This window comes from Cydia pomonella, chromosome 6 (genome assembly GCF_033807575.1).
Source record: "Cydia pomonella isolate Wapato2018A chromosome 6, ilCydPomo1, whole genome shotgun sequence".
Classification (NCBI taxonomy): domain Eukaryota; kingdom Metazoa; phylum Arthropoda; class Insecta; order Lepidoptera; family Tortricidae; genus Cydia; species Cydia pomonella.
In genome coordinates, this window is record NC_084708.1 from 6,712,481 (window position 1) to 6,738,327 (window position 25,847).

Genomic DNA, 25,847 nt, shown 5'->3' on the forward strand with positions numbered 1-25,847 from the left:
GGGCACAGCGCCATCTAGTCTGCAGTAGCTTAATCAAAAACAGCGGTTTTGTGATGTTCAGCGTGATAAAGGTTATCTCAAATATCCCTTGTCAATGTCAATATTTTAAATAATAGCAACACTACGCTAAATGTCAGCATACAAGGCTGTGCGTCGCTTTTTTACTAATCATCGCCGGATTTTGCCAATTTCTCCGGCATTAAATAATAACCAGAGCAATTTGGTTATTAACCGGAGACTCACACCTACACCTGTTGCTTTTCATCAGTTACCTGTAAGTTATATTCCCGTTTACATTGTCTAACCTGAATCTAATTTGTGACAGCTCTGTGGATTTGAATTGTGTACGTACGATCAACGATTAAATAGTTGCTGTAGGTTTCGTAGATAAGGATAATTGTAAGGACGAATTGGTTAGCGGGCTTTTACCGTCTAACGTTGGCTAGAATAACTATGAATTAAATGGATTTTATGAGAGAAATATTTAATTAGCTACCCTCATAGGTTATCCAAGCGAATGATATCAAGAATTTTCTACACTTCCCTATGGCGTTTGTATATGTGTATCGTATTAAGATATTATATCCATTATTATCGAGATCTTCTCATCTTTCAAAGAAATATACGATTTCAATCAACTATAATAAATGTACCTATTTTGTGCATTTAGTAGTGTATAAATAATCAGTGCTTTGCTTTACCTACCTATATAATCTACAGTCAAGTTCTGAGATATGATTATTGTACTCAATTCAACCAATGAGCAAAAATATCACATTATTGGTGCTAAATTGGTCATTGTTTTTATTTAAAGTCAGTGGTCAAAAAAAAATACTTAAGTAAATGATGATTAGAGCCACTTTTTTTTCAACAATCAAGTTAAGTAACTTTACTATTATTATATTTCAATAGTTTTGAATGCATAAATTTGTAAAATGTCACTAAAATGGTCCCCACTTGGACTGATGTCAAGTTACCTTTTGGGTATCTTGATGCTGATCTCTCATACAAACTTGACTACCTAATAAGGTATATTGCTATTATATTTTGTCACTTCATTTTTCAGATATAATTTTGTATTAACCATGTAGTTTTCCTATTGTAATTGTTTTTGTTTGTTTTGTATTGTATTTTTTTTGTTGTTTGTTGTCGTAATTTTTATGTATTTTATATGAAAGTAGAGATCCATACAGGAACTTCACTGTCTATTGTGTCTATCTATCCGATAAGTAAGTGCACAAGTGCATAGTAAATAAGTGAGTTATTCTAGGCTACTGATAAAGACATACTGTAAGGATATTGTCATTAGATTACAGTAGCTCATCCATACACAGCACTAAATATGATACTACCAATATGTTACTGATACTTCATACATTACAGAAATCATTGTGTTCTTATTGTTAAGGGACTAATAAGCGGATTTGAAAAAATATGAGTGAGTGGCTACAGTGGAAAGAGTTTTAACTAAAACATAGATTATGCTTAGCTATGCTATAAAGCAGATTTTCACCAAAGTATATTGTTTCTATATGGTTTTGCGAGTTACCTGCAAAATGGCTGGCACTTTGTTATGGAAGAGGTAAGATTTCAACGGTTATTAATTTTTTCCTCTACATTCGTAATTCAGAAATCTGAGTGCCTACCACGAACACCTAAGTTTGCATGGGGGCATCTTACTCTGTCACCCTAATTATGCCTTAATTGGAGTAAAAAAAGGACAAGTGCGAGTCTGACTCGCCCACCGAGGGGTCCATATTTTTTAGTATTTGTTGTTATAGCGGCAACAGAAATATCATCTGTGAAAATTTCAACTGTCTAGCTATCACGGTTCATGAGATACAGCCTGGTGACAGACGGACGGACAGCGGAGTCTTAGTAATAGGGTCCCGTTTTACCCTTTGGGTACGGAACCCTAAAAAGAAAGATGCCCGCAATTTGCGAACTTTGGTGTTTGGGGTAGGTCCTCTGATTCAGAAAGCTGTTTTCAGCATATATTTGACTCTGTTTAAATTTATGATTAGTCATAATCGTCCAAGTAACTTGGTGCTAATTTTATAAACTCTTTTTATTTGATTAATAACAAAGAATATCAATCTTACTATGTTTTATAATTATTTTAAACTATACATACATATCCTTTGCTTCCCAAACAAATTAATTATGGAGTCTTTTTAAATATTGATAAAATACTATGCATGATAATGTGCAGTGGCGTAGCAAGCCTTGGCCCCATATAAAAATTTGTTTGGGGGCCCTTAGGAAGGGTAAAGATTTCTCACAAAAACACACGTTGGGGGCCCCCGTGGCCTGGGGCCCCGTATAATTGATATGGCAGTTACGGCGGTAGCCATGCCCCTGATAATGTGTTACACATCATAAAATTCATAAATTTATACAATGTCAGCAGATTGCAGCTAGATTTACACAAAGTTGACAAAGTTATCTGTCTATAAATAAATTGTGATTACAGACTTTACAGAGTGTAAATTAGAGTAGGTACAGATATATCTCGCATTTAGCTGATATAAATGGGTGTCTTGCAGTTTTATTGCAGTGTGCAGTATGGTGCCCAATTGTGTTTTGCACATTATCACGTAACGTAATTATAAGTACCTACCAAAATATTTTCACATTCTTTCTGAAATCAAGTGTCTCAAACTCGGGGCGTATTTTGAAAATTGTAAGTACTAGCTAATAAAAAATTTGGGAATTAGTAATATTAGCCAAAGTAAGAAAATTTATTTTGCTTAAATATTTTTTTTTATTATATAGCCCTTTGTTCTGAACATGATTGTTCTTTTTGATAGTCTTGAATAGTCATATGAAGTCTCTTAGTTCAGTGTGCCTATCGGCAAAGGCCTCCTCCAACTCCTTCCAGTATCTTCTCTCTCTCGCCACCCTTGTCCAGAGTGGTCCCACTGTACGTATAATTTCGTCTTCCCATCTTGTTCCTTGAGAGCCTTGCGATCTTGACCCATCTGTAGGGTGCCACATGAGAACTCTTTGCTTTGCTTAAATATAACGCTAACCAAATATCACTAGACTTTAGAATTTATTGTAACTACTATGATAAAATATATTTATTATTATATACAATAAACACAAAAAAAATACTTAAATAAAACAAAACTTAAGAATAACTTAAGTCTAGTCAAAAAGACCTCCCTGAGTTGCCAAAGCCAAAGTGGGATCATTTTCTTTACTTTTTTAAGTAACAAAGTAATATAATTGTAGCAGTACTTTTTGTAGCCACAAATCCACATGAGAAGATACCTTATGTGGTTGTCATAAGATTTAATATAGTAGCCTACATTTGTAGTTGAAATGCCACATACCTACTTTAGATATTCTTGATATAGGCATATAAGAGCATTGCAGGTCATTGCTAGCAACTTAGTTACTTTATATAAATAGACATTTGTACGACATATTATCGCTGTAATTTTGCTTTCTAAAAGGAGGCTGTTTATTTACAAAATATTATGCACGACTGGAGCAGTAATTTGATTTTAGGGCGAACCTCCCAACTCCCAATCTGTCAAATGACGCGCGCGGCTCAGTATCAACCTTCGACAAGGTTCGCGATGACGCCCCGTACATGATAGGCGGGGCTTCTTTGTTCAAAGGTTTAGCATTTACTGACTCTCTGTGGCAATGAGGTTAAAAACTTAAAGTTTAGTGCAAACGACGGCAACGCGGAAATGACAGTTGAAATAAAAAAAATCCAAATTTTCGCTTGATCTTTTTTTCCATTGGTCTTTAGGAGTATCATGCTTTTATACTGGCTTAGGGCTAGGGTGACCAGATGTCCAGTATTTTACGGGTTGTCCCGTATTTCAGGCACGAAACTTTCATTTTCCCGTAATTTGGCGAAACCAATACGGGACAGTACATTGTCCCGTAAACTAATGATTCTATGGCTTTTCAGGAAAAAAATACATATTTTTCCGCACATAGCGGTGAACACTGTGTTTATTAATATTTATTATTGTTTTAAGGGTATTTCATTGAGAAAGTCGGAATTTGTTTGTATGTATATGTTATTTAGTTCATAAATTAACATTTTCTTATCTAAAGATGTAATTACAAATTGTTGATTTATGATTGTTTTAAAGGTAATTCATAAATAAAGTCAAATTCCTTAATCGTCATTAGCACACCTAAGTAAAAGATACCTACAGCTTAAACAGCAACAATTATTATATACGTTATTTAGTTGATTATTTCACATTTTAACAGCTTAAAAGCAAATAGCAACAATTATTATATAGGTTATTTAGTTGATTATTTCACATTTTCCTTTCCAGATTATAAAAATATGTTGTGTTTTTAAATATTTAACATCGTTTTCTAAAGTTTTTCATTGAGAAATTTAGCATTTGTATAGGTTTTTTATTGATTATGTCAAATTTTTGTAAAAAAAAAAGATAAATAACTTCTTAAATAACTTACTTAAATTCTTAAATAACTTAAATTCCACTTGAACATTTTTCAGTTTTTTTTAAAGAGGAAATGCCAACTGAGCTCCTTCTTGAATTTGAGAATTTTAAGTAAATATCTCCGTCACGCTGACGGGGGCGGCTTCTTAAATTAGTGTGAAGGTCAACTGCAGCTTAGACGATTAGCCTGCGTAAAAATCTCAGAAATCGAGGTTCCATTCTCGACATTTTTTCCTCCTTCAAAACTTAACCAATCGTAACGAAATTTTAGAAATAGAACAAACAAGAAATTATCTGTGTTGATCTGACCGTTTTGATTTTTGCGTTTATTGTTTCCGATTTTATGTGCTAGGCGTCTATTTACGGCGCATTTAGTTGGCCATTTTTAGCGCTTTTTAAAGTAACCTAGTTCTTATAAAAACAAGAACACCTAATAAAGCAAAACGTACAGACACAGGTATAAAAAATATTCACCTGGGGCCAAAATCCAGGGAAGAACATGTCGAGAACGTTTGTTTGGAAAAAATACTACTGTTTCCCCTTAATCAGTCGTAATTGCAAAGTGGAGCCTAGAAAAAGCTACAAACAAGAATAAGATTAAAACCCCGCCAAGATTAGGGCACGCTATTTATCTTAATATATAGTAATTTGTCTGATTTATATCTATAACTCTTACTTTCATTTATACAAAGTTCACTTTCTAAAACGGTCTCCAATCTGTCCTGGCGTCTTCTTTGCATATAAATAATAGTTCATTAAAAACTGTAGTACCTACTACAATAACGAGAATAACTTTTTTATTATGTGTCTTCTGAATGACAACTCCAAATCAAAATTGAACATATCATAATATCGTATTTATAAAGTTTTTTTTTATATTTTGATGATCATTTGAAATCATTTGGTAGGAATGCCCTACTACGTTATACAGTTATACACTGTATTTCCTTATTTACCAAAAATAAGTCACAAGAACTTTTTTTTGGTACAAGATATAGATATATTTAACGTAAATGTACATACAAAGTTTCATGTAATTTAAGCATGTCGTTTTAAAATTAGAGAACTTTGATTGTATGGGAGCGGCTTTTAGGCGGTGGGATAAATCTTAAACCTACATATATTTGATCTCTCGGACTTACACAAACCAATGTACAGAACCTATTTCCATATATTTAAATTTCGATTCGCGTTTTCTATCAACTCGCGTTATCTTGGTTAGGCCCCCTGAGAACGCTGAGCAGGCGCAAATCTTGTCTAATTGTAATTACACTAGGTTTTACCCTATATACCCTATAAGTATAAGATTTAATCTTCGTCGCTTGAAGTTAAGCCGCCTACCGGAATAGCAGTTGATAAATGTGAGAAGAATACGATTATACATTGTGTATGTCGTAAACTACGTTGTTGTGTTTACTTGTTCGAGGGTTATGTTCTTAACTGTAAATACCGATATGTTATTTGTTATTGTAATCATTTAATGAGCATTATCGGATTTGATATTAAGCATTTTAAAAATCTTCAAATAATTAACTCAAAACTCCAACAAGTCAGTAAATAGTTTATATAATTTAGCTTTATTGAAAATCTATTAAAATATAAATATATTTATCAAACTCTGCTAGGTACGTACAAAGTAATTAGTTTATGATACAAACATATCCACCCTTTTGCTTTGTGTACGTACAGTTGACATGAAATAGATAGTGACGGCCAATGGCAAAAAATATCGGAACACATCCTTATTTTTATGGTTACAAAGGTAAATTACGGTATATTTTTGGCCACTATAGCCGTCACTATACAGTATGTATCTGAATGTAAAGCAATTACTTAAACCCTTTAATGTTTCGGTCAGCAACTTTTACTATGGGACCAACCCCGAAATCGCGAAAAAAAAAATGGCCGTGTCATACATTTTGCTGGTCGGATGTTGAAATTGCCCATGGGAGAGTCTATATTTTTTTTTGCTCAATATGACCTAAACATTAACGGGTTTAAGTAATTGCTTTACGTTCAGATACATGCTGTATATTTGATGACGACTACAAGAAATCCTGATCTACATAATTATATTAATGCTACATACTGGCAATAAACGAAGTGGTATCCTCTTTGCTGACAGCTGTCATAAAAAAACAAACATCAATCCACCATGAAGCTGTCAGCATCAGAAATCGCATCGTCGAGCGTTAGCAAGGACTACGGGCACGGATCGGTGCGTTGTCTATGCAACAAATTCGTATTCTCTACAAGTATAAGTGGCCGTACAAGCCAGGTCAGTCGCCGGTGGCTGTCCGCACGATGCTAGCGTACTATGTGGTGTTTGCGTTGTTGCAGTGCGCGACCGCTCGTGTGTCAACGCTGCCGAGGAACATGACGTTCGAGTATCCGGTGGCGCGGCGGGACGAGAGCGTTGTCGACGATTATCATGGGACCAAGGTAAGGGACCAAATGCTTGTAACTTAAAACAATTAAAAGCTTAAGGCGGAGTGGGTTCAGTCAGCAGTTTTTGAAAAATCGTAGCGGTCTTTTAGATCATAATACAGCAAAAACATTACCCTCCTGACGCAGTCGGGAGAAATATTAATATCTTGAACCCTTTGGTTGATAAATTCATCGATTCGAAACCTGATTAAACAACTATCGCTCGATAGAAAAAGAATAAGAACATTGGTCTAAAACGCACCATAAACACTTGTAACTATTCTTGCACATAAGCTGTTAACATGAAAGTTACTTCTCAAAATGCGTACCTAATATTATTCTGCGTTCGGTAAAGGACCTGAACTTGCTGCACCCATACGCATCCAATCAATCTAACGCAAATTTTGGGTAGTACAGTCAAGTGTAAATCTTACTCCAAAATATGTCCCATAGCATTTTATTCCAGTGTAATAAGACCGTAGTACCATATTTATGAGACGATTTATTCGATACATATTTTTGCACTTGACTGTACAAAGTTTTGAATTTTTCATTTGGTGTTTTTAACTTATTTATTTGAAAAGGGGGTTTTGATAATTTTGCGTGAGCTTACAACTCATAAAAATATACGCTGTCTCACCAACTTGTTGCCTGAAGATAGGCTCAGCTCACAACACCTAATCATCAATGACTTTCTTATACAGCTTTTGATGCGTCCAAAATGATTCCTCATTCCTGAATAAAACATTCGATTCCAAAAGTTATTATTCTCCGAAAATTAAACATATTTAAGCTAACTTCACATTTATCATGACTATTGTGAGTCTTTTACTTTTAAAGGTGTAACCTTATTTGATACCGTCGATACTAGATTCTATTGCAACTTTCCCTTTAAACAAAAAAAAAATAAACTTGCTCTGGCAAAAGGCAAGTCTTTAACGCAGAATGATGAAGATGAAGATGAGAATGTTCGTTTCAGATTTGACGAACTAGATAATTAAAATTAAAATCCACGTTATAAAACAAGTGTCACTGTTTACACCATGCGATTGAAAGAGACGGACACTGTCACTATCAGGTTGTCACAGACTAATACGACCATCATATCCGTGATTCCGTACAGGCCTCATCACCCCAATTATTTTACTAATTATTAAAGTTTAATCACATTAAAACTTGATCGCTAAGGTCATTGATCTCAAAGTAATTATCTCTGGCGGTCTTTGATTAGTAAATAAATATAATATAGGACACACAAGTTGACTAAGCCCCATAGTTAGCTCACGAAGGCTTGTGTTGTGGGTACTCAGACAACGATATATATAATATAATATATAAATACTTAAATACATAGAAAAGACCCTTGATTCAGGAACAAATATCCGTGCTCATCACATAAATTAATGCCCTTACCGGAATTTGAACCCAGAACCATCGGCTTCATAGGCAGGGTCGCTACCCACTAGGCCAGACCGGTCACCATTATAAATAAATCGAAACAAAATACGTAATACGTCTAGGGTCATTGGGACATAATTAATGATAAGTCATAATGGTGCAGACTTGGAACCCTTCCCGAGGTTCCCGATTATTTACCTACAGCTGTGTGCAATGTAATACAATACCAGCAGTCAATAAGAAAATGAAAATCAGGGGAAAACTGTAAGTTTTTTCAGGCTCTGGTGATAGTGCCGCCCATGTCAAACCAAGTAGACGGTCAAAAATCAAAAACAAAGTCCGAATGATGGACCATTAGTACACTGCGATGAAGATCGTTTATAATAAATAATAATAAATAAATAAATAAATATTATAGGACATTATTACACAAATTGACTAAGCCCCACCGTAAGCTCAATAAGGCTTGTGTTGTAGGTACCTAGACAACGATATATGTAATATATTATAATTATAAATACTTAAATACATATAAACACCCATGACTCAGAAACAAATATACGTGTTCATCACACAAATATATGCTCTTACCAGGATTTGAACCCGGGACCATCAGCTTCATAGGCAGGGTCACTACTTACTAGGCCAGACCGGTGGTCGACATGGGATATATATATTTTTTATTAACTACTATTATATTGCACACACCTGTATATGATAGCACGTTTCAGTACTTACAGTAGGCATACCTATTAAACCATTATGATTGAGTTTATCGCGCTTGACATGATGCGCTTTCTGACAGCGCGAAAGAGACCAGTGCTAAATCATGGTACGTCGTAAGCGTTAAGACATGCCGTAATCCCATTTGGGTCCATTATTATTCAACATTTACATTAATGACGTCGTTGATTGTTTCAAATTTTCTGACTTATTATTATATGCCGACGATACTAAAATATACACCATTATTAAATCAAGTGACGATTGTATGAAACTTCAAGCTGATCTTGATAGACTGAGTTGTTATTGTTCTATGAATGAACTGTACTTGAATGTCGAAAAATGTTGTGCCATTACATTTACAAGAAAACGCAATAAGATAGAGTATAATTATTCATTAAACAACAAAAATTTAAGGATTGTGTCTGAAGTGAAGGACCTAGGGTTAAATCTTGATAGCGAACTACAATTTATTTCACATATTGACAAAATTTCAGCAAAAGCATACAGAATGTTGGGATTCATTTTCCGACAAAGCAGGGATTTTACAAACCCTAAGACTCTGCAACTTCTCTTTAACGCATTTGTTAGGTCCAACTTAGAATACGCTACTACAGTCTGGAATCCTCATTTCAATGTTCACATTAACACAATTGAAAAAATTCAGAACAAATTTATCAGAACAATGAAATATAAATTTAAATCTTTTTGCCCTGACAATTTCTCTCTTCAAACCCGTAGAGAAATTCGAGATCAGATATTTTTGTTCAAAATCATACATGGCCTTATTGATTCTCCCAATCTTTTGTCTAAAATTTCAATTAGATGTCCTGATCGGCGAACTCGCTCCACAAGCCTATTTGCAATTAACTTTGGTCGTACTACATATGCAAGAAATAAGTTCTTAGCTAGAGCGTGTAGAACTTATAATGAAAAATTTTCTGATATTGATATATTCCATTTATCATTACAGCAGTTTGTTTCTGCAATAAAATGTACAGCTAATAATAATATTGTTTAGTTAGTATATTTCAGCATACTTGCCAATTTGTTAATATTGTTTTCAACAGTTAGTGTTATTTGAGTTTTGCATGTTTTAATATTAATGTTAATTTCTGAGCAACATAATTGTTATTATTCATTAGTGGAAACTGTTTGGCTTATGAATGTGTAATCTGATTAACTATATGTGTTGTTCTTGCCTGTTTGTTTCCCAAAGGTTTAAATAAATAAATAAATAAATAAATAAAAAGCCTGCTGTAGTAGTAGGGAACAGTCGATAAAATATGTATATGTCATGATCATGATCCTAGTTTTGCACAAAACAATGAATTTATGTACTTGAGTAATCACTGTCAAGATATACTTAATGCTTAGGATATTAGGATAAACATAGTAACAAATAGCGACATTTACAGATTTCTTATATTTTTAATAACATGCCCGTAACATGACAATGACATGATGGTATTTACAATCCTGCACTAACTACAAGTTTCTGTTTGACCCAATGGTTGACTGGTAGAGAATGCCTTAAGGCATTAAGTCCGACATTTGTACAATTTTATATCGTGCAATGAAGCTTAAATAAATAAATGACATAAATTTTTTACTTGACGTAAGTAATAGTTGGCGGGCGACTGACTTACGTGCAGGGACTGAAAAGGTACCCTTAAAAACGGTTTTGACCGGTCTTTTTAAAGGGTACCCGACCGTTAAACTAGCATTTCGGTACCGATATCAACGCTTTGGGTATCCAAATAAGCTTCCGTCCAAACGGTACCCTTAAATAAAAGTACCTTTAAACCAATTTTGAAACGGTACCCGACCGTTGAAATAGCATTACGGAAGCGGTATCAATACTTTAGGTATCCAAACAAGCTTCCGTTCAAACGGTACCCTTAGACTTTAAAACAATTTTGAAAGGGTACCCGACCGTTAAAATAGCATTCCGGAAGCGATATCAATACTTTGGGTATCCAAACAAGCTTCCGTCCAAACGGTACCCTTAAGTAAAAGTATCTTGCCACGCGATCGGATACCCCAATACAAACCGGTCACTCAATTTGAATGATCGCCCGCCATCTTGGATTTGGCCATTTAAGCTCAGATTAAGATGAAAACTCAATATCTGAGGATACCAGAGGATCTTTATTATGATTCTGAGGTCAAATTTTTAGAAAATGCACGCCATTTTGATTTCGGCATTTAAGCTCAGATTCAGATATAAATCGATATCTGAGGATCCCAGAGGATCTTTATTATGATTCTGAGGTCAAATAATTAGAAAACGCACGCCATTTTTGATTTCGGCATTTAAGCTCAGATTGAGATGAAAATCGATATCTGAGGATCCCAGAGGACCTTTATTATGATTCCAAGATCAAATTTTTAGAAAACGCACGCCATTTTAAATTCCGGCATTTAAGCTCAGATCAAGATGAAAATCGATATCTGAGGATCCCAGAGGACCTTTATTGTGAATCTGAGGTCAAATTTTTAGAAAACGCACGCCATTTTTGATTTCTGCATTTAAGCTCAGATTGAGATGAAAATCGATATCTGAGGATCCCAGAGGACCTTTATTGTGAATCTGAGGTCAAATTTTTAGAAAACGCACGCCATTTTTGATTTCGGCATTTAAGCTCAGATTGAGATGAAAATCGATATCTGAGGATCCCAGAGGACCTTTATTATGATTCCGAGGTCAAATTTTATGAAAACGCACGCCATTTTAAATTTCGGCATTTAAGCTCAGATTAAGATGAAAATCGATATCTGAGGATCCCAGAGGACCTTTATTGTGAATCTGAGGTCAAATTTGTAGAAAACGCACGCCATTTTTGATTTCGGCATTTAAGCTCAGATTGAGATGAAAATCGATATCTGAGGATCCCAGAGGACCTTTATTATGATTCCGAGGTCAAATTTTTAGAAAACGCACGCCATTTTAAATTTCGGCATTTAAGCTCAGATTAAGATGAAAATCGATATCTGAGGATCCCAGAAGACCTTTATTATGATTCTGAGGTCAAATTTTTAGAAAACGCACGCCATTTTAAATTTCGGCATTTAAGCTCAGATTAAGATGAAAATCGATATCTGAGGATCCCAGAGGACCTTTATTGTGAATCTGAGGTCAATTTTTTAGAAAACGCACGCCATTTTTGATTTCGGCATTTAAGCTCAGATTGAGATGAAAATCGAAATCTGAAGATCCCAGAGGACCTTTATTATGATTCCGAGGTCAAATTTTTAGAAAACGCACGCCATTTTAAATTTTGGCATTTAAGCTCAGATTAAGATGAAAATCGATATCTGAGGATCCCAGAGGACCTTTCTTGTGAACCTGAGGTCAAATTTTTAGAAAACGCACGCCATTTTTGATTTCGGCATTTAAGCTCAGATTGAGATGAAAATCGATATCTGAGGATCCCAGAGGATCTTTATTATGATTCCGAGGTCAAATTTTTAGAAAATGCACGCCATTTTTGATTTCGGCATTTAAGCTCAGATTGAGATGAAAATCGATATCTGAGGATCCCAGAGGACCTTTATTATGATTCCGAGGTCAAATTTTTAGAAAACGCACGCCATTTTAAATTTCGGCATTTAAGCTCAGATTGAGATGAAAATCGATATCTGAGGATCCCAGAGGACCTTTATTATGATTCCGAGGTCAATTTTTTAGAAAACGCACGCCATTTTAAATTTCGGCATTTAAGCTCAGATTAAGATGAAAATCGATATCTGAGGATCCCAGAGGACCTTTATTGTGAATCTGAGGTCAAATTTTTAGAAAACGGACGCCATTTTTGATTTCGGCATTTAAGCTCAGATTGAGATGAAAATCGATATCTGAGGATCCCAGAGGACGTTTATTATGATTCCGAGGTCAAATTTTTAGAAAACGCACGCCATTTTAAATTTCGGCATTTAAGCTCAGATTAAGATGAAAATCGATATCTGAGGATCCCAGAGGACCTTTATTATGATTCCGAGGTCAAATTTTTAGAAAACGCACGCCATTTTAAATTTTGGCATTTAAGCTCAGATTAAGATGAAAATCGATATCTGAGGATTCCAGAGGACCTTTATTGTGAATCTGAGGTCAAATTTGTAGAAAAAGCACGCCATTTTTGATTTCGGCATTTAAGCTCAGATTGAGATGAAAATCGATATCTGAGGATCCCAGAGGACCTTTATTATGATTCCGAGGTCAAATTTTTAGAAAACGCACGCCATTTTAAATTTCGGCATTTAAGCTCAGATTAAGATGAAAATCGATATCTGAGGATCCCAGAAGACCTTTATTATGATTCTGAGGTCAAATTTTTAGAAAACGCACGCCATTTTAAATTTCGGCATTTAAGCTCAGATTAAGATGAAAATCGATATCTGAGGATCCCAGAGGACCTTTATTGTGAATCTGAGGTCAATTTTTTAGAAAACGCACGCCATTTTTGATTTCGGCATTTAAGCTCAGATTGAGATGAAAATCGATATCTGAAGATCCCAGAGGACCTTTATTATGATTCCGAGGTCAAATTTTTAGAAAACGCACGCCATTTTAAATTTTGGCATTTAAGCTCAGATTAAGATGAAAATCGATATCTGAGGATCCCAGAGGACCTTTCTTGTGAACCTGAGGTCAAATTTTTAGAAAACGCACGCCATTTTTGATTTCGGCATTTAAGCTCAGATTGAGATGAAAATCGATATCTGAAGATCCCAGAGGACCTTTATTATGATTCCGAGGTCAAATTTTTAGAAAACGCACGCCATTTTAAATTTTGGCATTTAAGCTCAGATTAAGATGAAAATCGATATCTGAGGATCCCAGAGGACCTTTATTGTGAACCTGAGGTCAAATTTTTAGAAAACGCACGCCATTTTTGATTTCGGCATTTAAGCTCAGATTGAGATGAAAATCGATATCTGAGGATCCCAGAGGATCTTTATTATGATTCCGAGGTCAAATTTTTAGAAAATGCACGCCATTTTTGATTTCGGCATTTAAGCTCAGATTGAGATGAAAATCGATATCTGAGGATCCCAGAGGACCTTTATTATGATTCCGAGGTCAAATTTTTAGAAAACGCACGCCATTTTAAATTTCGGCATTTAAGCTCAGATTGAGATGAAAATCGATATCTGAGGATCCCAGAGGACCTTTATTATGATTCCGAGGTCAATTTTTTAGAAAACGCACGCCATTTTAAATTTCGGCATTTAAGCTCAGATTAAGATGAAAATCGATATCTGAGGATCCCAGAGGACCTTTATTGTGAATCTGAGGTCAAATTTTTAGAAAACGGACGCCATTTTTGATTTCGGCATTTAAGCTCAGATTGAGATGAAAATCGATATCTGAGGATCCCAGAGGACCTTTATTATGATTCCGAGGTCAAATTTTTAGAAAACGCACGCCATTTTAAATTTCGGCATTTAAGCTCAGATTAAGATGAAAATCGATATCTGAGGATCCCAGAGGACCTTTATTATGATTCCGAGGTCAAATTTTTAGAAAACGCACGCCATTTTAAATTTTGGCATTTAAGCTCAGATTAAGATGAAAATCGATATCTGAGGACCCCAGAGGACCTTTATTATGATTCCGAGGTCAAATTTTTAGAAAACGCACGCCATTTTAAATTTCGGCATTTAAGCTCAGATTAAGATGAAAATCGATATCTGAGGATCCCAGAAGACCTTTATTATGATTCTGAGGTCAAATTTTTAGAAAACGCACGCCATTTTAAATTTCGGCATTTAAGCTCAGATTAAGATGAAAATCGATATCTGAGGATCCCAGAGGACCTTTATTGTGAATCTGAGGTCAAATTTTTAGAAAACGCACGCCATTTTTGATTTCGGCATTTAAGCTCAGATTGAGATGAAAATCGATATCTGAGGATCCCAGAGGACCTTTATTGTGAACCTGAGGTCAACTTTTTAGAAAACGCACGCCATTTTAAATTTCGGCATTTAAGCTCAGATTAAGATGAAAATCGATATCTTAGGATCCCAGAGGACCTTTATTGTGAACCTGAGGTCAAATTTTTAGAAAACGCACGCCATTTTTGATTTCGGCATTTAAGCTCAGATTGAGATGAAAATCGATATCTGAGGATCCCAGAGGATCTTTATTATGATTCCGAGGTCAAATTTTTAGAAAACGCACGCCATTTTTGATTTCGGCATTTAAGCTCAGATTGAGATGAAAATCGATATCTGAGGATCCCAGACGACCTTTATTATGATTCCGAGGTCAAATTTTTAGAAAACGCACGCCATTTTAAATTTCGGCATTTAAGCTCAGATTAAGATGAAAATCGATATCTGAGGATCCCAGAAGACCTTTATTATGATTCTGAGGTCAAATTTTTAGAAAACGCACGCCATTTTAAATTTCGGCATTTAAGCTCAGATTAAGATGAAAATCGATATCTGAGGATCCCAGAGGACCTTTATTGTGAATCTGAGGTCAAATTTTTAGAAAACGGACGCCATTTTTGATTTCGGCATTTAAGCTCAGAATGAGATTAAAATCGATATCTGAGGATCCCAGAGGACCTTTATTATGATTCCGAGGTCAAATTTTTAGAAAACGCACGCCATTTTTGATTTCGGCATTTAAGCTCAGATTGAGATGAAAAACGATATCTGAGGATCCCAGAGGACCTTTATTGTGAATCTGAGGTCAATTTTTTAGAAAACGCACTACATTTTTGATTTCGGCATTTAAGCTCAGATTGAGATGAAAATCGATATCTGAGGATCCCAGAGGACCTTTATTATGATTCCGAGGTCAAATTTTTAGAAAACGCACGCCATTTTTCATTTCGGCATTTAAGCTCAGATTGAGATGAAAATCAATATCTGAGGATCCCAGAGGACCTATATTATGAATATAACATAATTTACTTATACTTTTCACTTTATCTAAATCCACGAATTCCATGGTGAATGTCTTGCACTCGCGTTTCGACTCTGGCCTAGTCGGTGTCAGTCTTCCTCATGGGGCGACACTTAGAAATGTAGTTAACATTAGTTAAGATGGAGGCGATTTATATTAATTGAATCGAGACATCTCTAACTTTTGCTTAAGAGTCCTTATTCCTACAGACGAGCGTATTTTATAAAATGCTTCCTTTTTCATTCAAGATTACGACGTAACTATTAGTATTTATTCAAAAACTGATAACGTACTTAAATAATCGTTTCCTAAACTAGGGGCTCCAACAGTTCAAATTTTCATTTTCTCTTTTAAACCTCTTTTTTAATGAGGTTTTTTGGGAGTCTTTTCCAAATTTTGCAGTGAGATGTGGCGTTTCGGTTCTCAATTTTGCTATAAACAAGAATCATTTGGTACATGAATGACTACAATTTGATTCAACATATCTCGTACGAGGGGCTGGAATGATTAACAATCGAAGATTCATTTGAAAAAACTGATAAAATACCTTCCGAGTTTTCTTCATTTTTTTGGCGAAAACAGGGTTTTATTATATTTTATTTCCGCAAATTGTACGCATATTTTGCTTTAAAAATAATATTATAGCAAACTGTAACTTTATGTTAACCTATAAAAAAAAATCGTAACTATGGGACCTACATTGCCGTAAATTTATATTTTTTTAAAACACGTATAAATCACGCAGCAGCGACGCCCCGCTCGCAGTCCGCGCGGAGCGCGCTTAGAGGACGGACCTGTGCTCGATTGTCAGGCATTCGTTGCGATCGTAATCAGCTACGGAGTTCCGAGAAGTGCTTTATACTGCGATTAGAAAATCTTAATAAAAGTTCATTTTTTACAGTATGCTTAACAGACTCGCTTATTGATGGATTTTCAGTGTTACTTTTTTTTTAATACTAAGTCGGTGGCAAACAAGCATACGGCCCGCATATGTACGCCTGCAACTCCAGAGGAGTTACATGCGCGTTGCCGACCCTAACCCCCTCCCGCCCCTCGTTGAGCTCTGGCAACCTTACTCACCGGCAGGAACACAACACTATGAGTAAGGTCTAGTGTTATTTGGCTGCGATTTTCTGAAAAACGCATTTTCACTTGAAATAACGTTAGGGTTTGCATTATTATTTTTGACCCGGATGAAGTCCAAGTTCTCATGATGGAGTCAGGAGTTGGTCACCAGAACTCCTAATCTACTAATTATAATCCCATCGTGTTTGGGCTCAAAAGATTTGCCCTGACGAACACCATCGATCTAGATGAGGTCCAGGGTCTCATGATGGAGTCAGGAGTTGGTCACTAGAACTCCTAATCTACTCATTATAATTCCATCGTGTTTGGGCTCAACAGAGTTGCCCTGATGAGCACCTTCAATCTAGATGAGGTCCAGGGTCTCATGATGGAGTCAGGAGCTGGTCACCAGAACTCCTAATCTACTCATCATAACTCCATCGTGTTTGGGTTCAATAGAGTTGCCCTGACGAGCACCATCAATCTAGATGAGGTCCAGGGTCTCATGATGGAGTCAGGAGCTGGTCACCAGAACTCCTAATCTACTCATCATAACTCCATCGTGTTTGGGCTCAATAGATTTGCCCTGATGAACACCATCGATCTAGATGAGGCCCAGGGTCTCATGATGGAGTCAGGAGTTGGTCACCAGAACTCCTAAACTACTCATCATAACCTCATCGTGTTCGGGCTCAATAGATTTGCCCTGACGAGCATCATCAATCTAGATAAAGTCCAGGGTCTCATGATGGAGTCAGGAGTTTGTCACTAGAACTCCTAATCTACTCATTATAATTCCAACGTGTTTGGGCTCAAAAGATTTGCCCTGATGAGCACCATCGATCTAGATGAGGTCCAGGGTCTCATGATGGAGTCAGGAGTTGGTCACCAGAACTCCTACTCTACTCATCATAACTCCATCGTGTTTGGGCTCAATAGAGTTGCCCTGACGAGCACCTTCAATCTAGATGAGGTCCAGGGTCTCATGATGGAGTCAGGAGCTGGTCACCAGAACTCCTAATCTACTCATCATAACTCCATCGTGTTTGAGTTCAATAGAGTTGCCCTGACGAGCACCATCAATCTAGATGAGGTCCAGGGTCTCATGATGGAGTCAGGAGCTGGTTACCAGAACTCCTAATCTACTCATCATAACTCCATCGTGTTTGGGCTCAATAGATTTGCCCTGATGAACACCATCGATCTAGATGAGGCCCAGGGTCTCATGATGGAGTCAGGAGTTGGTCACTAGAACTCCTAATCTACTCATTATAATTCCATCGTGTTTGGGCTCAACAGAGTTGCCCTGATGAGCACCTTCAATCTAGATGAGGTCCAGGGTCTCATGATGGAGTCAGGAGCTGGTCACCAGAACTCCTAATCTACTCATCATAACTCCATCGTGTTTGGGTTCAATAGAGTTGCCCTGACGAGCACCATCAATCTAGATGAGGTCCAGGGTCTCATGATGGAGTCAGGAGCTGGTCACCAGAACTCCTAATCTACTCATCATAACTCCATCGTGTTTGGGCTCAATAGATTTGCCCTGATGAACACCATCGATCTAGATGAGGTCCAGGGTCTCATGATGGAGTCAGGAGTTGGTCACCAGAACTCCTAAACTACTCATCATAACCTCATCGTGTTTGGGCTCAATAGATTTGCCCTGACGAGCATCATCAATCTAGATAAAGTCCAGGGTCTCATGATGGAGTCAGGAGTTGGTCACTAGAACTCCTAATCTACTCATTATAATTCCAACGTGTTTGGGCTCAAAAGATTTGCCCTGACGAGCACCATCGATCTAGATGAGGTCCAGGGTCTCATGATGGAGTCAGGAGTTGGTCACCAGAACTCCTAATCTACTCATCATAACTCCATCGTGTATGGGCTCAATAGAGTTGCCCTGACGAGCACCATCAATCTAGATCAGGTCCAGGGTCTCATGATGGACTCAGGAGTTGATCACCAGAACTCCTAGTCTATTCATCATAACTCCATCGTGTTTGGGCTCAAAAGATTTGCCCTGACGAGTACCATCGATCTAGATTAAGTCGAGGGTCTCATGATGGACTCAGTAGTTGGTCACCAGAACTCCTAATCTATTCATCATAATGGTAATTTGATGGTGCTTGTCGGAGTAAATCTATTGAGCCCAAACACGATGGAGTTATGATAAATAGATTACGAGTTCTGGTGACCAACTCCTGACTCCATCATGAGACCCTGGACTTCATCTAGATCGATGGTACTCGTCAGGGCAAATCTTTTGAGCCCAAACACGATGGAATTATAATGAGTAGATTAGGAGTTCTAGTGACCAACTCCTGACTCCATCATGAGACCCTGAACATCATCTAGATTGATGGTGCTCGTGAGGGCAAATCTATTGAGCCCAAACACGATGGAGTTATGATGAGTAGATTAGGAATTATGGTGACCAACTCCTGACTCCATCATGAGACCCTGGACTTCATCTAGATCGATGGTACTCGTCAGGGCAAATCTTTTGAGCCCAAATACGATGGAATTATAATGAGTAGATTAGGAGTTCTGGTGACCAACTCCTGACTCCATTATGAGACCCTGGACTTCATTTAGATCGATGGTACTCGTCAGGGCAAATCTATTGAGCTCGAATACGATGGAATTATAATGAGTAGATTAGGAGTTCTAGTGACCTACTCCTGACTCCATCATGAGACCCTGGACTTCATCTAGATTGATGGTGCTCATCAGGGTAAATCTATTGAGCCCAAACTCGATGGAGTTATGATGAGTAGATTAGGAGTTCTGGGGAGTTCTGGTGACCAACTCCTGACTCCGTCATGAGACCCTGGACCTCATCTAGATCGATGGTGTTCGTCAGGGCATATCTTTTGAGCCCAAGCACGATGGAATTATAATGAGTAGATTAGGAGTTCTGGTGACCAACTCCTGACTCCATCATAAGAACCTGGATGGACTTCATTCGGGTCAAAAATAATAATACAAACCCTAACGTGATTTCAAATAACACTGAAACTCTATAGCACTAATGTGCGCAAACGATTGGCATCTTGACTACGCAGCATGGGTGCGTAGCCACCATGCCAATCGATACGACAACGAAACACTATCTGTCTCTCTCTCGTACTAATATGCACAAACGATTGGCATCTTGGCTGGGCAGCATGGGTGCGTAGCCAACATGCCAAACGTTTACGATACGACAAGGAAACACTATCTGTCTCTCTATCGCACTAATATGCGCAAACGATTGGCTTCTTGGCTAGGTATCATGGGTGCGTAGCTAACATGCCAATCGTTTACGATACGACAACGAAACACTACTCTCTCTCTATCGCACTAATATACGCAAACGATTGGTATTTTGGCTAGGCACTAAGCAAGTGTGTGGCCAACATGCCAATCGTTTACGATACGACAACGAAACACTATCTGTCTCTCTATCGCACTAATATACTTTATTTATACCTGCAGTCATTTAGTAACTTCTTCATTTTCCATTGGTGTGAAAGAGACAGAATAAAGAGCAAGGGTTATAGTACACTCTGTAGTCTGTACACTTAGTAGTAGTGTACATAAAAAAAAAACTACTGTGCATATACAATAAAATAAAGAGTGCCCATATGATATCATATGACACTAAAATTAATGTTGCTTGAAATTATATTGAAAACTATCAAGATTATTCTAGTCTGCATTGATACGCGCATCGCGTTGCCGGCGCTCGCGTACCGAGCGCCAACGCCATCTATCGAGCGTTATTTCGTGAAATCGGAGAACGCTCCAAGGATTAAGGGCTCTTAAAGTCGACTTCCGATTATGCAAACTACGCCACCAGATGTCACTATAAAATTGATACAATTTAAATATGGAAGTCGGGCGTAAGGAATACAATCTCCATGTACCTACCAAAAAATGACCGTCCGTCCGTCACTAGTTAGGTGACAAAACGGCGCACGGTGGGCTGAAAATCCGCCTTCATAGAAATAGAACCCGAAGTCTTAAATTTGAACTTTTTTTATTGGAATAGCTTTTGTTGGGTTTTATTATGTCCCAAAATTAATCTATAGTAAGTAGCGTCTAAGAATATATTATTCAAAAATAAAAAATAAAAACTACATTCAAATATACCTTAAACAAAACTACGTAAAGCTAAAAAGGAAATAGATTCAAAACTAAAACTACAACTAAAGTTATAAGTAAAAAATTGGCTCCAGCTGGGTGCCTTGTGGGAAGGTGCCTAGAAGGCTGGCGGCATTGCCGCGCTAGACAGCAATGCCAATGCGTTGTGCGAGGTAAGAGCCAGCCCTCTTGTCACCCGTTGCCTACACGAGGCGCTTCGAAAGCTCTTTAAAAATACAAAAAAAAATAAAAAAATACATCTATTTAAAAAAAAAGTGCACCCTGTAGGATAATTCTAATTATGTGGAAAAATCAAGAATAATTGGTTTTAAAATCATCTGTCAGGATATTACTGTTAAATTTTATTTTCGGAGAAAACTCGATTTTTCTGATACCCGCCATACAAAGAGGTTGAAAAAAAAAAAATATTATTAATTATTTTTCCAACCAAATTAGCCAAGATTAATTTTTGGACATAATAAAACCCAACAAAAGCTATTCCAATAAAAAAAGTTCAAAATTAATACTTTGGTTTCTATTTCTATGAAAGCCGATTTTCAGCCCACCGTGCGGCCGCCATCTTGGATTCCAAAATGGTCATCATTTTCGAAATCTGCACTCCCTAAAACCTATAAAATGATATCCATGACGACTTTTATGACAGAGTGCACGGCCGCCATCTTGGATTGCAAAATGGTCATCAGTTTCGAAATCTGCACTCCCTAAAACCTATAAAACGATATCCATGACGACTTTTATGACAGAGTGCACGGCCGCCATCTTGGATTGCAAAATGGTCATCAGTTTCGAAATCTGCACTCCCTAAAACCTATAAAACTATATCCATGACGACTTTTATGACAGAGTGCACGGCCGCCATCTTGGATTGCAAAATGGTCATCAGTTTCGAAATCTGCACTCCCTAAAACCTATAAAACGATATCCATGACGACTTTTATGACAGAGTGCACGGCCGCCATCTTGGATTCCAAAATGTTCATCATTTTCGAAATCTGCACTCCCTAAAACCTATAAAACGATATCCATGACGACTTTTATGACAGAGTGCACGGCCGCCATCTTGGATTCCAAAATGGTCATCATTTTTGAAATCTGCACTCCCTAAAACCTATAAAACGATATCCATGACGACTTTTATGACAGAATGCACGGCCGCCATCTTGGATTCCAAAATGGTCATCATTTTCGAAATCTGCACTCCCTAAAACCTATAAAACGATATCCATGACGACTTTTATGACAGAGTGCACGGCCGCCATCTTGGATTGCAAAATGGTCATCAGTTTCGAAATCTGCACTCCCTAAAACCTATAAAACGATATCCATGACGACTTTTATGACAGAATGCACGGCCGCCATCTTGGATTCCAAAATGGTCATCATTTTCGAAATCTGCACTCCCTAAAACCTATAAAACGATATCCATGACGACTTTTATGACAGAGTGCACGGCCGCCATCTTGGATTGCAAAATGGTCATCAGTTTCGAAATCTGCACTCCCTAAAACGTATAAAACGATATCCATGACGAGTTTTATGACAGAATGCACGGCCGCCATCTTGGATTCCAAAATGGTCATCATTTTCGAAATCTGCACTCCCTAAAACCTATAAAACGATATCCATGACGACTTTTATGACAGAGTGCACGGCCGCCATCTTGGATTCCAAAATGGTCATCATTTTCGAAATCTGCACTCCCTAAAACCTATAAAACGATATCCATGACGACTTTTATGACAGAGTGCACGGCCGCCATCTTGGATTCCAAAATGGTCATCATTTTCGAAATCTGCACTCCCTAAAACCTATAAAACGATATCCATGACGACTTTTATGACAGAATGCACGGCCGCCATCTTGGATTCCAAAATGGTCATCATTTTCGAAATCTGCACTCCCTAAAACCTATAAAACGATATCCATGACGACTTTTATGACAGAGTGCACGGCCGCCATCTTGGATTCCAAAGTAGAAGTCTACTTGAAACGGTACCGTACGGTACCCTTTCAACTGTAGCGGTACCGTTTGAAAAATGTACCTATTACATTTTATTTATTCGGGTACCGTTATAGTTATATAGTTTTTCAATTGATACCCTTAGTTTAGGTATCGGTCTTGTGCGATTTTATTCGGGTACCGTTAGCTTTGGATACCTATTCAATTGATACCCTTTGTGTAGGTATCGGTCGTTTGCGATTTTATTCGGGTACCGTTACAGTTGTATAGCTTTTCAATTGATACCCTTAGTTTAGGTATCGGTCTTGTGCGATTTTATTCGGGTACCGTTAGCTTTGGATACCTATTCAATTGATACCCTTATCTTAGGTATCGGTCTTTTGCGATTTTATTCGGGTACCCTTAGCTTTGGATACCTATTCAATTGATACCTTTATTTTAGGTTACCGGTCTTTTGCGGTTTTTCAGTCCCTGCTTACGTGTCTTATCGTCTTTTTATAAAACGCACGAATTTATGCTGTTATTTGTGTCATTGTAGTTGTATCTAATGTAGCTGGTTTGTCACTACGTGTGCATTATAATTTAAATATATCGATGCTGGGCACGTAGCATGGCTTGCGCTTAACGACAGACATGTCATACACACAAATTTTCTTCCTCGACATTTGCATCATACACTCTATCTGACTTCCTCCTTGTTCTTACCCACGACCATCGGTTTGGCATTGGAGCCGCACGTCTTACCTCTAGGCCACTAGCGCCCTGTGTTGTTATTACAAGCTTTTATTTAATTTGCCCTGTTAGTATGTATGTTAGTGTGGGTCAAAGCTTAGAAGCTAAATATAATCCACTTCCCATTGAGCTGAAATTTTGCATACGTATGTAAGTCGGATGACAATGCAATATTATGATGACATGGAGCTGATCTGATGATGGAGACAGGAGGTGGCCATGGGAACTCTGTGATAAAACAACGCAAAAGAATTGTGTTTCGGGTTGTTAGAATTGTCTCGATGAGTACTAGTTGCCTGTGGAGAGAAAAGTACAGTCAGCGATAAAAAGTCGTATAATAGTACATTACGATACAAGTGCGAAAAATAGGAAATTCGAAACGAGTGGCGATAAATTAAAACACGACCGAAGGGAGTGTTTTAAATCGACACGAGTTGCGAATTACCTATTCGCACATGTATCGTACAACGTTTTACAGTACATATGGCCCTTTAAATGTTCGACACAGTAACGTAATATGCTACTTCTCGCACTAGTGCTATAAAGTAGCCCCATTTGTACTGTAAAAAAAATATTTTTTGTCAAAAAACTTATTTTTATTACTCGTTATTTTTAGTTCACATACTGGTGACCGCAGATTGCTATTCACTTGAATGTGTACTTCTAACTTTAAATTTAGGATATTTTTTGCACATAGGAGTTTAATATACGCCTACCAAATTGATCGGGAAGAAATTTAAATCGCTTTAACTCGCTGGAGCAACGAAAAAGTAATGTTACATAAATGCACACTTGCAATTAACTACGCATAATGTGTGTTTATTATCCAACTTTACATGACTTGAGCGAAGTCTTATAAAACATCTTGTGATTTATTACCTCGGAATGTTTGGTATGAACAAAGTATCAATTATCAATCACGTTCACTTGACACTGATTTAACGTAAAAAAAACAACGTGTGTGTGTGTGTAACGGTTTATTTAACACAAGGGCCATTAAATTACTCGTACATTATACATTAAGATACATTGCCAAAGATTACGATTAGCAACAGATCATTACAGACCAAGAAACCGGTCGCGATACCTATGCTCCAGAGGCTCGCTTAACATCACGGATCTTTCTTTCTAAATTATTTGGACAAAATTTAAAGCACCTGTTTTATATTCATTATTTGTGTCGAGCTCACTGTAGGACTAAATTGATTTGTGTATGATAAAGATAAAGATAGTTTATTATTCAAGTAGGCATATTTCAATGCGCTTATGAACGTCAAATAAAGCTACACCGGCTCTAGCCCTACACCTCTGACCCGAGAAGATTTAAATCCCCCCTCAATTGGAGGAGGGTATCCCAATATGAACCGGCAAGAAACTCGGCGGGACACATCTTTTCCAAACATTACATCTTATAATTAACATGCATTAAATAAGAAAAAAAATAATACAATTTAGATTACTATAGAAATCATGCAATTACATACTGTAGCTACTTTTCCATATCAAATTCTTACAAAAGGTAAAGAAAAATAAAATTAATAAAGAAATGAGAATATACATTATATAAATCTGAGAGATTGCTATACCAACACAGAATACAATTTACACATCTGTGGCCCTAGTGAAAAAGGGTACAAGTCTCTGGCAGCGCAGGTGTAAAGGGGTGTAAGTTCCACGTAACACTTATGCCGTTATACACCTAAACTGCCAGAGACTTGTACCCTTTTTCACTAGGGCCACAGACATAATATAATTTTATTATACACATAATACAATGATTTTAATTGCTACTTGTTTTTACAGTTATGACTCTCATAATTATTTATTGAAAATTATTGCTGGTCGGTAGCTGCATGCGCTATTACCCAAGTGCGCCCTACTTTAGCAACCTCCTGGTAGGTAAAGTGGGGTCGAACTTTAAACATCTCAACATGATTTGACATTAGGTACTCGCAGTGCACTTTGCTCGTACTATTGGTGTGCACTAACTGCACTGCCAGTACTTATTATCGAAACAAATTGTATTCTT

At 37.1% G+C, this 25,847-nt stretch overlaps 1 protein-coding gene across 1 annotated transcript in view; it reads left to right on the forward strand.

Moving 5' to 3' along the window:
- Positions 1-113: 113 nt before the first annotated feature.
- Positions 114-25,847, forward strand: part of LOC133518811 (prolyl endopeptidase) — a 51,135-nt gene continuing 25,401 nt past the window's right edge. Inside the window, exons 1-2 of the mRNA XM_061852531.1 lie at positions 114-274; positions 6,783-6,884. Of these exons, the coding sequence (XP_061708515.1) occupies positions 131-274; positions 6,783-6,884 (246 nt within the window). The 5' untranslated portion in view covers positions 114-130. The remainder of the gene's footprint in view (positions 275-6,782; positions 6,885-25,847) is intronic.